Source organism: Chiloscyllium plagiosum, unplaced genomic scaffold (assembly GCF_037043375.1).
Source record: "Chiloscyllium plagiosum isolate Xiang-an unplaced genomic scaffold, Cpla_swu_hap1 HiC_scaffold_20, whole genome shotgun sequence".
Lineage (NCBI taxonomy): Eukaryota > Metazoa > Chordata > Chondrichthyes > Orectolobiformes > Hemiscylliidae > Chiloscyllium > Chiloscyllium plagiosum.
Genome location: NW_028270158.1, coordinates 31,100,069 through 31,115,067, shown reverse-complemented (window position 1 = coordinate 31,115,067; position 14,999 = coordinate 31,100,069). Strand labels below are relative to the sequence as shown.

The following is a 14,999-nucleotide window of genomic DNA, read 5'->3' as shown; positions in this document are numbered from 1 at the left end:
TGATAAACAAACTCTCTTATACTTTATGCCAGAATTTGGAGCAACCACTGAAACCAATGGTCAATTATACTAACAACATTTTTTTCTTGGGTGATCGGAGTACAAGGGAAACCACATACAATCAATATTCTTATTTCAGAAATATTTTAATCAATTAATTACACAGGGCAGCTAGAGATTTTTCAAGAAAGATTTTATAAATCAATTTTTAAAAACTCGGACAGTAGCACAAACATTCTGAAGTAGGAGGGGAGACAGGTACTATACAAGAAACAAAAAAATTTAAAATTAACAATAGAGATGCTGAGACTGAACTGAGACAGGGAAATATCATAAATACCAGGCTTAAGAAAGAAGTGTTAGGGTTAGTTGATTGGAGAAAGAAGATGAACAACAAGATACAAGAATACCCAGAGGCAGTGATGATAGAATCTACAACTCAAACAGATAATGACCCACATTATGGGAGAACTGATTTGCATTTATATAGCACCTGCACTGGTTTCAGCACACTCCCAAGCATTTAAGCCAATTAGTATTTTGAGTGTACCATAATGTAGGAAGTCAATGTACTATGTACTTCAACAAACATCCACCAGCAGCAATGTGACAATGAACAGATAATATGTTTTTTTGTCAAAGTGCTATTATTTGAGGGACAGATATTAAACAGAGTAATGTGAATTAATTGTCCTGTTCTTCAGTGTTCAAGTAGCTCAATGGGATCTTTTACATATACCAAAGTGAGCAAACATGGTTTAATTTCTTATCCTAAAGGTGGCCATTTCTGACAATGCTGTGTTCCTTCAGTGGGAGTGCCAGCCTAGACCAAAGGAATTCAATCACAGTGCCTTCAGTTCTGAGGCTGAGTTAGGAATGCTCTGATTGAGCCACAATTAACAACTAATCCACTGATGTTAAAGTAATTTGGAATGTCTTTCCATCTTCAGCCCCACCTCTGTCTGAGTAAAGACAATAAATTCACATGAAGAGGAACAGGTCATGATCCCTGTTTGATCATGTCCAATTCTGGGTGACAATAACATCCCACAGATTGCATATGTTTCAATTCAGCAGATCTAAACCATTTGCTTCAATAAAAAAAATACAAACACACATAAAACTCCTTTTCCAGTTCCTAACCATTCATCTCCTCGCAGTGTCATCCAGTGCAGGCATTATTGGTCTCAAAGGACCTACAAAGGCACACATACACATATAACCAGTAGAGGAAGATTCCACACCCTCTCACACCCTCCATGCAGGAGCACACCTGTATGGTTATGTGATGAGTTACATAGAATGTTCAAGTATTAGTCAAAATTCATGATTGATGTTTTTATGGGCTGCAAGTATTTGTGATCCTCTACTGCCTGGTGAAAACAGCTGATTAACTAGCCTAGATGGGAAGGCAGTGGACCGTGACATGAACCTCTAATTTCTTTGTTTATCTCTGCTCTGAGGCAATTCTTAATGGGTAAGGTGACTCAGACTGGGAGGAGGCAGCACTCCTGTTTAAGGCTGCATCTTAACACGATGTTATACTCAACTATCAAAATACCCTTCTCTCCAGAACATACATTCAACATTCAGGTATTTCCTCTCTTGCTGGTTTTCCTGCATCTATTCCAGGATGCTTTAACTCGGTATTTTTAACAGATTATTTTTAATTAAGAGGACTTAAAAGAGAGTATCATCAGACCATCAAATCGGTCCTGATCCCATTCTCCCAGGGCTGGGGAGACAGCTATGGGGTGTGGGGAGGACGACTCTGGAAAAGTGCTCAGTTAATTGCTCACTCCCTATGGCAGGGTTACTGAGTCTCTTGCAGCATTCAAATCACCAACCTGTTTATCTACTGTAAGTATACTCTGGGCCTAAAACCAACAGCAGATCCTCACTTAAACCATTCTAAAAAAAGCCTAAGTTTGAAGTCATTGCTCTTAGCAGGCAGTTGGAACACACTCATCAACTGGTTCAAGAGCCAGTCAGAATTAAGGCAGCCTTCAACCACCAGAAACAGAATTTGTTTTGCAAACAGGACACTTGATCAGTAATGGATAGTCCTCATGGTTGCAATTGCACTGGTCAGTCTCCGGGGGAGACCCTTCGCTGCTTGCCTGAAGTCTTCGGGCTTTACTTTCAGGGCAGTCACAGTCTGTTGCAGAGTGCGGGATGGCTGTAAGCCAAGAGCATCCATGACATTGCTGAGGTAATCTGGGAACAGAAGAAATGCAACATTCCTTTATAAAAACGAACTTCATCACCAATCTCGCCAAAAAAAATTCAATGTTGATCACGCCCTTCACGAGAGAGAATCAGGGCTTAAAACAGAAGAGAAAATTACTTCCTCTTTATTTAGGTAGCATTAGCATTGAGTTTTTAAAGCTTATTGAATTTAAGAAATGGAGAGAATTCAAGCACTCAACAATTCAGGTCTTGGCTAAGAAGTTTTTTTAATATTCACAGGGTATGGGCATCACTGGCAAACATCAGTAGTGACTGCCCATTCCTAGGAGTACAAATGAGTAGCTTACTAGGCTGTTTCAGAGGGCAGTTAAGAGTCAACTACATTGTTACCTGTGTGGAGTCACATATCATCTGAACACTCCTTAAAGGTCATTAGCAAGTCAAACATGTTTTCAGTTCAGTAGTTTCATTATAACTATTACCATTCTCCTAGCAATAGAGTCTACAGCACAGAAAAGGGCCTTTGGCCCATCAAGTCTGTGCTGCTCAAAAACAACCACCTACAGTCAGAAACAACTCTTCTCATCCCATTTTCCTGTACTTGGCCCTTGACTTGTATGACTTGGTATCAAAAGTGTACATTTGAATACTCCTTAAATATTATAAATGTTAAGTATTCTACTTTTACCTCTCTTACAGCCAGACTCCCACCACGCTCTGAGTGGCTCTTGTTTTCCTCAGAGTCCTCTAAACCTACGGCTGCTTACCTTAAACTGTCTCATGTTCATTACTCCCTCCAAGAAGGGGAAAAGTTTCTTCAACTTTACCATCATAATTTTATGCATCTCAATTATGTCACCCCCTCATTCTCCTCTGCTCCATGGAAAAAAAAACCCCAGTCTATCCAATCTTAACTTTTATTCAGAATTATATCTACTAACTAAATTAAAATTTCTCGATGTTGTAGTAGTATTTGAAATCATTTTTCAGGATTATTAGTCCAGGTCACTGGGTACTAGCCCAAAAGAAAATGATTATGTTAGAGCATCCATCAATACTGTTAGGACACAGTGGTGAGAAGGAAGAGGGGAGGGAGAGGAGGGGGGTGGGGGAGGGGGGTGGAGGAGGAGGAGGGGGGGGTGGAGGAGGAGGAGGAGAGAGGAGGTGGCAGGGAGAGGGAGGAAGAGAGTGTAGGAGTGAAATGAGAAATGTAAATGCAGTGCAAGTTGTCTTTGCAGGGCTTCAGCGAAGAGTGTAATTCATGACATTAATTGAATAGCAGTTCCAAAATGGCCTGTATTGGCATGATGTACCATATGGCTTCCTTCTATACTGTATCATTCTTCTACTGACCATAGGAGTACCAGTGAAACATAAAAGTTTCTTCTTTGTATATTTTCCACTTACCAATATCTGTGGCAAGTTGTTTGGTTGCATGCGGTGTGAGCTCTGGGATCTGGAGAATGGATTCACAGTAAGTATGCATTGTTGCCCTGGCAATGGAGCCCAGCCAATAATCAGCCATGTTGTCCAACTCTGGCAGCTCATCCCCTAGTAGAAATGACAGGCAGGTGAAATTACACAGGTTTCAAATCCCATCTGTAAAGCAATGCAAACTAAATATCCACACACTTTCTGTCACTGTCCTACATTAACCTCAACTTGTCTAAAACTTGTCTAACAACATGCATCCTGTCCTGCATCAAGTATCCACAATCCAACCACCGCATTGGCCTATACTGATCCTCATCCACATCACTGAACTACACTGGTTCCCTGTCTATCTCAATAACTCACACAGGCTCTCTGCCCACCTCGCCAACCCTTCAAGTTTCCCACACAGCTCAATGACCCATACAGGCTTGCCACACATCTCAGTGGTATACATTGTCTCCTTGCACCCCACAAGCAACTGCCCCATCAAATCTTTGTCTTAATCATGCTTAAGCCAGCTCCTTTCTACAATATTCATCAGCATCCATTCAGCTTCCAAGTCTGAGCTGCTGTACATTCCCTTTGCCCATCATCCTCAGCATAACTCTCTGGGACTCACAAAACATTTGACCTTGCTTGGCCTTATTCATGAAAGAAATTCCTCAACTACCTTTCAAAATTGTTCAGCGTGACTTCTAGTTTTTATTATTTATGTGAAATGTCTTTGAAACCTTCTTGTACATTATAGGTGCTTAATAAAGGCAAGCCCTTGTTCATCTGTTAACTTAGGAAATAGGTACAATTACCTTAAAGTTTGTTGCAGTCAAGGACTTTTGAATGATCAGGATTAAAATCAATCTAAGGTTTGAGTTGGAATGCTGTGGAGTGTTGGTGCATGGGAACTCTAAGTCCAATCCTTTCCACTCTGGCCCAGTCACTTTATGATCAGGTAGCCAGGATATAAGTTGTCTTGGAGTGGAATGAGGACAGGAGGAGGACTTTCACATCATTAAGCAAGTTTTCTGTCCAATGAGACCAGTTTCATTCTGATAACTTTACTCTTTTATTGAGCTGTTAACCTCAAAATTATAGGAACATAGGCTTAGAAGCAGAAATAGGCTATTTAGCCCATTGCGCTTACTTTGCTATCCTATATGATCATGTTGATCTGATGTGGCCTTAATTTCCTATCCTGTCTGCCCCAGGTAATCCTTTCCTTCCTTATCAAAACACTAAATCAGCCTTAAGTAAATTGAATGACCGAGCCTTCACCGCTTTCTAGGGAACAGAATTCCACAGACTAATGACTCTGTGAGAGGAAAACAAAAGTTTCCTCACCTCTGGCTTAAAAGGGAGAAATGTGTAACTTAGTCCGACTCTGCCCAAAAGAAAAGAAACTGCCTCCCATTTTCCACTTTAGTGAAGTTCCCTCAGGATTATTCATGCTTCACTGAGATCACCCATATTTTCCATTTGCAAATCAATTAGTTGGCCCAATTACAGAAACAAACAGGTACCTTCTCACCGACAGACTAAAGAGAAACTTCAGCTCCTCAATGTCTTGTTTTAAGGCTCCATTTTCTCTCATTTAGAGTCATAGAGATGTACAGCACAGAAACATACCCTTCGGTCCAACTTGTCCATGCCGACCAGATATCCCAACCCAATCTAGTCCCACCTGCCAGCACCTTGCCCATATCCCTCCAAACCCTTTCTAATCACATAGCCATCCAGATGCCTTTTAAATGTTGCAATTGTACCAGCCTCCACCATTTCCTCTGGCAGTTCATTCCATACACATACCACCCTTTGCATGAAAAACTTGCCCCTTAGGTCTCTTTCGTATCTTTCCCCTCTCACCATAAACCTATGCCTCTTGTTCTGAACTCCCCCACCTCAGGGAAAAGGCTTTGTCTATTTATTCTATCTACGCCCCTCATGATTTTATAAACCTCTAAGTTCACCCCTCAGCCTCCAAAGCTCCAGGGAAAATAGCCCTAGCCAATTCAACCTCTCCCAATAGCTCAAATCCTCCAACCCTGGCAACATCCTTGTAAATCTTTTCTGAACCCTTTCAAGTTATACAACATCTTTCCAATAAGAAGGAGACCAGAACTGCATGCAATATTCCAACAGTGGCCTAACCAATGTCCTGTACAGCCGCAACACAACCTCCCAACTCCTGTACTCAATACTCTGACCAATAAAGGAAAGCATACCAAACGCCTTCTTCACTATCCTCTACCTGTGACTTCAAAGTCTCTTTGTTCAGCAACATACCCTAGGACCTCACCATTAAGTGCATAAGTCCTGCTAAGATTTGCTTTCCCAAAATGCAGTACCTCACATTTATCTAATTTAAACTCCATCTGCCACTTCTCAGCTCATCTGATCAAGATCCCGTTGTAATCTGAGGTAACCTACTTCGCTGTCCACTACACCTCCAATTTTGGTGTCATCTGCAAACTTACTAACTATACCCCTTATGCTCACATCCAAATCATTTATATAAATGAAGAAAAGTAGTGGACACAGCACCAATCTTTGTGGCACTCCACTAGTCACAGGCCTCCAGTCTGAAAAACAACCCTCCACCACCACCCTCTGTCTTCTACCTTTGAGCCAGTTCTGTATCCAAATAGCTAGTTCTCCCTGTATTCCATGAGATCTAACCTTGCTAACCAGTCTCCCAACCTTGTCAAACGCCTTACTGAAGTCCATACAGATTGCATCTACCGCCCTGCCCTCATCAATCCTCTTTGTTACTTCTTCAAAAAACTTAATTAAGTTTGTGAGACATGATTTCTCACGCACAAAGCCATGTTGACTATCCCTAATCAGTCCTTGCCTTTCCAAATACATATACATCCTGTCCCTCAGGATTCCCTCCAACAACTTGCCCACCACCGACGTCAGGCTCACTGGTCAATAGTTCCCTGGCTTGTCCTCATCACCTTTCTTAAACAGTGGCACCACGTTAACCAACCTCCAGTCTTCCGGCACCTCACCTGTGACTATCAATGATACAAATATCTCAACAAGAGGCCTATCAATCACTTCTCTAGCTTCCCACAGAGTTCTAGGGTACACCTGATCAGGTCCTGGGGATTTATCCACCTTTACCTGTTTCAAGACAGCCAGCACTTCCTCCTCTGTAATATGGACATTTTTCAAGATGTCACCACCTATTTCCCTACAGTCTATATCTTCCATGTCCTTTTCCACAGTAAATACTGATACAAAATATTTAGTATCTCCACCATCTCCTGCGGCTCCACACAAAGGTCGCTTTGCTGATCTTTAAGGGGCCCAATGCTCTCCCTAGTTAACCTGTTGTCCTTAATGTATTTGTAAAAACCCTTTGGATTCTCCTTAACCCTATTTGCCAAAGCTATCTCATGGCCCGTTTTGGCCTCCTGATTTTTCTCTTAAGTATACTTCTACTGCCTTTATACTCTTCTAAGGATTAACTCGACCTATCCTGTTTATACCTGACATATGCTTCCTTCCTTTTCTTAATGAAGCTCTCAATTTCTTTGGTCATCCAGCATTCCCTACAACTACCAGCCTTTCTTTTCACCCTAATAGGAACATACTTTCTCTAGACTCTCGTTATCTCATTTTTGAAGGCTTGATTTCTTTCTTTGTCTTCTCATACAGGTAAACAACACTGCCTCACTCACCCAACCCCACTCCCTTCCACAACCCACAAGACCTGCTCTGACCCACTCCCCTCAGCTTACCTTGCTCTGGAGGATATGGAAGTTTACCAGAATGCAGTGCCAACTCCAGTGCTGGATCGTCCTGTGCTACAAAGGGCTCCAGGTGCAGAGGCAAGGACATGATGTACTGGCCAATCTGTGAACAACAGTGTGCATCAGCAAGCAGTGATTTGTAAATCCAGCAATGACAAGATAGTGAGTAAAGAGGCTTTTAGAATAATGAGTGTCGTAGAATCCCTACAATGTGAAAAAAGCCATGCAGCCCATTGAGTCTGCGCCAACCACCCCAAAGAGGTATCCCACCCATTCCTAGTCCCTATGGTGGGAAAGGAGGGTGAAGCGGAGAGATGGGAAGGAAAATGGACAGGCAGGACAGTTCAAGAGGGAAGTGCTGAGTCGGAGGGTTGGATCTGAGATGAGGTGGGTGGAGAGAGTTTAGGAAACTAGTGTGCACATCCAAACATCTCATCTACTGTGTCCATTGGTCACTTCAACAGCACCTTGCAACAAAATCTCCATAACGTTTGGTTCAAGAGGGTCATGTGCATGAGATCACCATTACTTCCAGGTTTCTAAGTGTCACATATCATCCTATGGGGCGGCACGGTGGCACAGTGGTTAGCACTGCTGCCTCACAGCGCCAGAGACCCGGGTTCAATTCCCGACTCAGGCGACTGACTGTGTGGAGTTTGCACGTTCTCCCCGTGTCTGCGTGGGTTTCCTCCGGGTGCTCCGGTTTCCTCCCACAATCCAAAAATGTGCGGGTCAGGTGAATTGGCCATGCTAAATTGCCCGTAGTGTTAGGTTAAAGGGGTAAATGTAGGGGTATGGGTGGGTTGCGCTTCGGCGGGTCGGTGTGGACTTGTTGGGCCGAAGGGCCTGTTTCCACACTGTAAGTAATCTAATTTAATCCTGTCTTGGAAGTATGGAAGCTATTCTTTCAATTTAAAAATTCCGGTAATGCGTAAATAATATCATGGTAGGAGTATCTTCTCCACAGGCACTACAATAGTTCATAGAACAGCTCACCACCTTCTCATGACTGTTCAGAAATCGGAAATAAATGCTGGCCTTGTCAACAAAAGCCAAGTGGTGAAGGTATTTTAATGTGATGACTCACTTGGTCAGATTAAGTTCAAAGACTAGAGAAAAAAAAATCTACTAGTTATTAATAAAACTGATTCTCACAAAAACAAGGCACTTACATTGCTGATGTATTCAAGAGGAGCAAGGCTAAATGTTGGGAGATCTTCAGTTAACGTCTCTCCCATGGTTCCTGTGTTCCAAGTCTTTTCAATTGAGGGAGAAGAAAACAGAAAAAAGTGAATATGGTAAGTAACAGAAAATTAGGGGTAAACCAGAATAATTGTGACGCCAACATAAACAGATATGCTCGAGCTACTTCACTTCATTGGCAGTCATTTCCCTACCGCAGCCACGCTCTCCCCTATTACAGTTGTTCCCCCATCCCAATCATAGTTGCTTACTCTCCTCAATTCACATAATTTCTAACCACCTTGCAGTGGAGAGAGGAATAAGTTCCAATGAGCTGAACAACCAAGCCCTCACTCTCACTTTACCTCCATCCGAGGCACCTGGGCAAGCTGTTGCTTGATCCGGAGGAACACAGAGTCAAAAGCGAGCTGATGTGCCTGCTGGTTGAGCCGGGTCAGTGCTGCACGAGCTTCTGACAACAAGTTATTGTTCCCTGTTCCCTTTTCCTACAAGGGAGAAGGAATCAACTTTAGCCCACGTCCACTCGGGCATTTTTTCTGAAAGACTTGACTTTCCCCACCTCCTCCAAATTTTCTCATCTGTTGGGCAGGAAGGAATGGAATCTTACCTTCAGCATATAAAGCATTTCCATCAGACTGGCATATTCACTTGGATTTGCTTTCAGTAAATAATTATATTCTTGCCATGGATTTTTGATGGAAGTTTTCTTGTCAGAGAAGCTTGTTTCTTGTATACCTGTCAGACTGTGTGGACTGTATGACTCAGATAAATACTTCCCTGCAGTGGATAATATCCTGCAAGAGAGATTCAAAAGATTAGGGAAGTGCTAACATCATAGACTAAACGGCAAGACATTTATAAAGTGGAGAATAAAATCTTTATCTGTCTGACCTTGATATAGAGAATGTTTCAGGACTAAATGTGTTAGTGTATAATTCAGGTTAATCTTTGCTGGAATCACTTTCATGTAGTGTGGCAACCAGAATGGCATACAAATACCAGCTATGGCCCAACTAACATTATATACAGCTCTAACATAACCTACCCATCTTGATATTGTCTAGATCTTACTGCAGTTGAACATGGACTGCTTCAGTATCTGAGGAGTCGTGAATGGTACTGAACAAAATGCAATCATTGGTGAAAATCCCCGTTTCTGACTTTATGACGGAGGGAAGGTTGCTGATGAAGCAGCTAAGATGGTTGTGCCTGAGGAACTCCTGCAGAAATGTTCTGTAGCTAAGAAGACTAACTTCCAACAATGTGTGGTGCTGGAAAAGCATAGCAGGTCAGGCAGCATCTGAGGAGCAGGAGAATCAACATTTCAGGCATAAACCCTTCATAAGGCCTATCATCTCCAGCATCTGCAGACCTCACTTTCTCCTAACTTCCAACAACCACAACCCTTGGTCGAATTCGGCCTTGATGTCAAGAGCTGTCACAATAATTGCATCTCTGGAGTTCAGGTCTTATGTCCACATTTGAATCAAGGCTGTAATGAGATCATGAGCTGAGTGGCCCTAGTGGAACCCAAATTGGATGTCACTGCGCAGGTTATTACTGAGCAGGTACTGCTTGATAGAACTATTGATGACACCTTTCCATCACTTTACTGATGGTCAAAAGTATTCTGATGGGTGGTAACTGGCTAGTCTGATTTGTCCTGCTTTTTGTGTACAGGGCATATGTGGACAATTTTCCACACTGTTGGGTAGATAACAGTGTAGTAGCCATGTTAAGAGAGCTTGGCTAGGGGAGTTCTACAGCAAAACTCTTCAGTACTATTGCTGAATGTTGTCAGGGTCCTAACCTTTGCAGTATCCAGTGGCTCCAACCATTCCATATGGAGTGAACCTATGATATTGGGGTCCATTGGAGGAGGCCGAGATAGATCATCCATTCTGCACTTCTGGCTGAAGATTGCTTCAGACTTATCTTTTGCACTGATGTGCTGGACTTTTCCATCTTTGAGGATGAGAATATTTGTGGAGCTTCCTCCAGTAAGTTGTTTAATTGTCCACCACCATTCACGACTGGATGTGGCAGGTTTACAGAATTTAGATCTGATCCTTTGACTGTGGGATCAGTTAGCTCTGTTTATCACTTCCTGCTTATGCAGTTTGGCATGCGATAGTCCAGTTTAGTAGCTTCACCAGATTGCTACCCATTTATAGGTATAGCTGGTGCTGCTCCTGGCATGTTCTCATGCACTCTCCATTGAAGCAGGGTTGATGCCCTGGCTTGAGGGTAATGACTGAATGGGGGATGTGTTAGGCCATGAAGTTGCACATTGTGCTGGTTTATAGTTCTACTGTTGTTGATGGCCCACAGTGCCTCATGAATGCTCAATCTTGAATTACTACTGTTCTACGCTGGAAATGACATTTGTATTTCTATTCCTCAGAATAGAAGGAATAGAAATCCCTGCCTGCTAACCAATTTTCAATCCATGCCATCATATTACCACCAATCCCATGTGCTTTTATATGACACAATAATCTTTTAATGGGACTTTATCAAAAAGCTTTTGAAAATCCAATTGCACCACATCCACTGGTTCTCCCTTATCTATTCTACAAGCCAGCCTAACTGGATGAATATTTCACACACCCATCCAAACTCTCATTCCAAACAGCTAGACTCTCGGGCCTTTTTTTCTACCATTACCATTGCCGTATTTTGTTATCAAACCCTTTTTAGACTCCAGTGGAAGTATGTGTGTTACTTGGAGCTAACCTGTTGGCCAACTGCTGCTCATAGTCTCCACACTGCCGCAATAATTCTCCACAAGTTGCAATAATTCTGAAAATAAAACAGAGCAATTAAAGAATGGAAAAATAAAGTAACAGTTGTTATAACAAACCAAAAACTTTGATTAAGAGAATAAAGGCTAGGCAGACACAAAACTTATAATCAATTTCTTAACCTATCTTATTCTCAGCAACATGGTGTGGCTTCACCATGTTTATATGCTGCTGAAAACTCCATCCATATGTTTCGCTACCTTCACACTAGATTATTCAAATGCATTCCTGATCAGCATCATACATTCTACTCTTGATAAATTTATCTAAAACTGTGCAGCTTGTGTAGCATCTAGTTTGAGCTGACCTCCATTTGCTCTAGGCAAAGCAACTCCTTGATTTTAAAACTCTCATCTGTGTTTCCAATTCTGTCAGTGGCCTTTTGCTCTCTACTCTGTAATCTTTTCCACCCATCGCCCTTACAATCTTCCCAGATATCTGAACTTAATTGTGCACTCCAGTACTCATGATTTTAATTTCTCCACCACTGGTGGCTGTGCCTCCAGCTGCCTTGATTCTAAGCTCTGGAATTACCTCCTCTCTCCAATTCTCTAATTTTCTCACCTTCTTTCAAATGCTCCTCAAAGCCTAGCTCTTTGATCAAACCCTCGCGTGACTGCCCAAATCATGCCTTTTGTGATTTGATATTAATAATGCTCTATCAACACAAATTTCAGGACCTTTAACCGCAACAGCTTCTTCCCTCTGATACCAAATGACTCTGATGTGGGATCTGTCAACCTGTCCTCACTGAAACCTCAAGCCAGCTCTCAGACAGCGTTTCATTGCAACTCCCACAAAATGAACAGAATTATTAGAATGGGCAACTACAATATTACAGATTTCAATGACAACTTCTCTAAAAGTTCTGAAGAATCATCTTGGACTTGGAAAGTCAACTATGTTTTTCCCTCTGTCAGACTTTGAGTTCTCCAGTATTTTCTGTTTTTATTTTAGGTTTTTGTATCTGCAATACTTTGCTTTTAATAAAACAATATGTTAGATTGTCAATCTGGGTGGAGAACAGGCTCAAATCAGTACCTATATCTGTGATGGATGTGGGCATATGACAGGAGTATTCAATTCTGAATTCACTCACTACCTCTTTACCTGATAGAAGTTTGGAATGCAGACCAGTCTTCCTGGAACAAGGATCCATTGGAAATTTCCTCTAGCTTGCATTTCTTACGTATGGACTGCAAAGTGCTAGCAAAGTTGGATACGTATCTGGAACAAAGAATTAAAATGTGAGCCAGCTTACCCCATCACAAATATAGTCCATAACCTAATGTGAGTATCTTCCTTCCGTGAAAATTAAACTGTATTATTTTACATTGTAACGTGTGCCAGAATAAACTGTCCTACAAAGCATTGTGACAAATTGTAAATGAACAACATTGACTATGTTCTGTTTGAGTGCGTCAGGTAATGTTATTGCTTAATGTAGATGTTGCCAATCTTTTTGCGTGGGGGAGGAAGGCCACATTTCAAGTTTTTACTTCCTTGGGGAGTGATGAGCAAATTTCAGAAGGATAAATGTTGTCACAATAGTAAGTATGAACTTCAAGAAAAAAATTAAAGAGCAATATATTCAAATTAGTAATTAACAGAAACAATGATTAAAAGTGCCAAGCAGCAAAATTGAATAGTAAAGCTAATGTTTGCTTTTTCCGTTAAGAAGCGGAGCTAGAGACAGAAAAAGAATCAGTCCCAATTCATGATCCCTAGGGAAAGGGATGGTGACTAGGGCCAAACTGAGGGGATAGCTTTATCTAGCACAGACCCTAGGTCACTTCTGGTGGGGCACACTCTAAACTGATCTCAGCAGAATTCACATGAAAGTGGGGGTCAGAAGTGAGTTGACTTTCAGCTTGGGGTTTCCTCCTCTCACAACCTGCTTTCCCTTTCCCAATTACTCTCGAACACCTTTCTCTCCTCTATATACCGCTCCCTCTCTATCACTGTCTGCCTATCTGAAAACAAGATCCACAGGGCTGTGGGCTCCAAACATTTCCACCAGTAAACATTTTGTGTTGAAAACTGGCCAACTTTCTTTTGCTCAGAGAGACTTGAATGTAATTTGGTAAAAGACAATTTATTTTTAAAAACTGAAATGAAAGATAATTAATGGGAGTGACCAGGCCTGACTATCATTCTCCCAATCACAATCATGGCCCAACTTGCCTCTGCCATCTGATTCACATTGCCTTCTCATGGTGTGATTCTCATCTCCTTCCCTTCCTCCCCACACCTCTCTGAAAGCCTCACCTTCCCATATCCGGCTGCTGACTCACTGCCACAGTTCCTGGTCTTTGGCTGCCCTGAAATGCTGACTTCAATTAAACATAAGTAAAACAAAAATTATTTAAAAAGAAGAAATTTTCACTTTACAGCTTTTCTTTCTCCTGGTCTGTGCTCCTTCCCGTGTAATTAGAAATCATGGGAGGCTTATAAAAATTTGTCTACCAATAAACAGGCATCAGGTTATATGAAGTGCTCTGCGTGGGTCATGTGAGATTTCCTGGCCTTAAGTTAGGAAAACCAATTACAATCTTATTTTTCTGCTAATTCTAGAGTGACGGACTGTATAATCACTAATGTGTAGCCACCGGGCAGCACATAGGCACACAACTACTGGATAACAGATAGGGGACTAACTTCGAGAAGAGAGTCTTCAGTGCTTTGAGTAGGCCGCACGCTGCAAGTCCATCAGTCAATTTCACACATCTGTCCACTGCTCCACTGGCCAGGCTGAAGAGTTTATTCACCGACTGATTAAGCTCCTGAACACAATCAATCAGCTCTCCACACTCCTGAAAAGAAGAGCCAAAAAAATTATAAACAAAGTATGACGAATATATAAAACATTTACTGAAGGGCAAATGAACACAAATCCCACAGTTAGGATATTTTAGAAAAATTCATTTGTGGAATGGAACAATATTGGCTAGGCCAATATTTATTACTCATGTCAAAACACACTTGAGAAAGTAGTGGTGAGATACCATCTTGAACCACTGTTGTTCTTGCAGTGTAGGTTCACCTGCAGTGCTGTGAGGGAGAGGATTCCAGGATTTTGACCTAGTGACAGTGAACAATCAGTGATATAGTTCCAAGTCAGGAGTGTGTGACTTGGAGGGGAAGTCTTGATGTGATGTTCTCACTTGTCTGCTGCCTCAGTTTTTCTAGGTCATCATTTCACAATCCAGTTCCACTGTAACCTCATTTTTAAAATTGTTAAAAATATTCAAAAAGGTTGAAAATTGTCGTGACCCTTCAGTCATTACTGCCTCAGAGCTCACAACCCCATACAGGGAGCTGACTCCTATATTGAAAACCCTGCACTGGGCAGTCGAGGTTGGAGGCTTGAAATGTGTTCAATTAGGCTTGATGAACTGTTGCAGAGCATTTCAATGCAGATGTCACACATTGATGGTATTACACCCTGCTGGTAGGAGTGAATACTGAAGTATATGGATGAGATTTCAATGAAGTGGGTCACATTGTCCACAAGCTTCTCAAATTGTGGCTGCATTTATCCAAGGAGGTGAGGAGTATTCCATTACACTCCTGATTTGTTCACTGTACATGATTCAAAGGTTTTGGGGAATCA

The 14,999-nt window shown here is 41.8% G+C and overlaps 1 protein-coding gene across 3 annotated transcripts in view; it reads right to left on the bottom strand.

Moving 5' to 3' along the window:
- cog7 (component of oligomeric golgi complex 7) overlaps window positions 1-14,999 on the bottom strand; it is a 59,615-nt gene continuing 44,616 nt past the window's right edge. For all 3 annotated transcript variants that reach the window (XM_043711681.2, XM_087997786.1, XM_087997785.1), the window contains 9 exons: window positions 14,045-14,199; window positions 12,497-12,613; window positions 11,319-11,384; window positions 9,190-9,376; window positions 8,927-9,067; window positions 8,552-8,635; window positions 7,368-7,482; window positions 3,598-3,741; window positions 1-2,217 (listed from right to left, as the gene is read on the bottom strand). In XM_043711681.2, coding sequence (XP_043567616.2) covers window positions 2,051-2,217; window positions 3,598-3,741; window positions 7,368-7,482; window positions 8,552-8,635; window positions 8,927-9,067; window positions 9,190-9,376; window positions 11,319-11,384; window positions 12,497-12,613; window positions 14,045-14,199 — 1,176 coding nt within the window. In that variant the 3' untranslated portion in view covers window positions 1-2,050. The remainder of the gene's footprint in view (window positions 2,218-3,597; window positions 3,742-7,367; window positions 7,483-8,551; window positions 8,636-8,926; window positions 9,068-9,189; window positions 9,377-11,318; window positions 11,385-12,496; window positions 12,614-14,044; window positions 14,200-14,999) is intronic.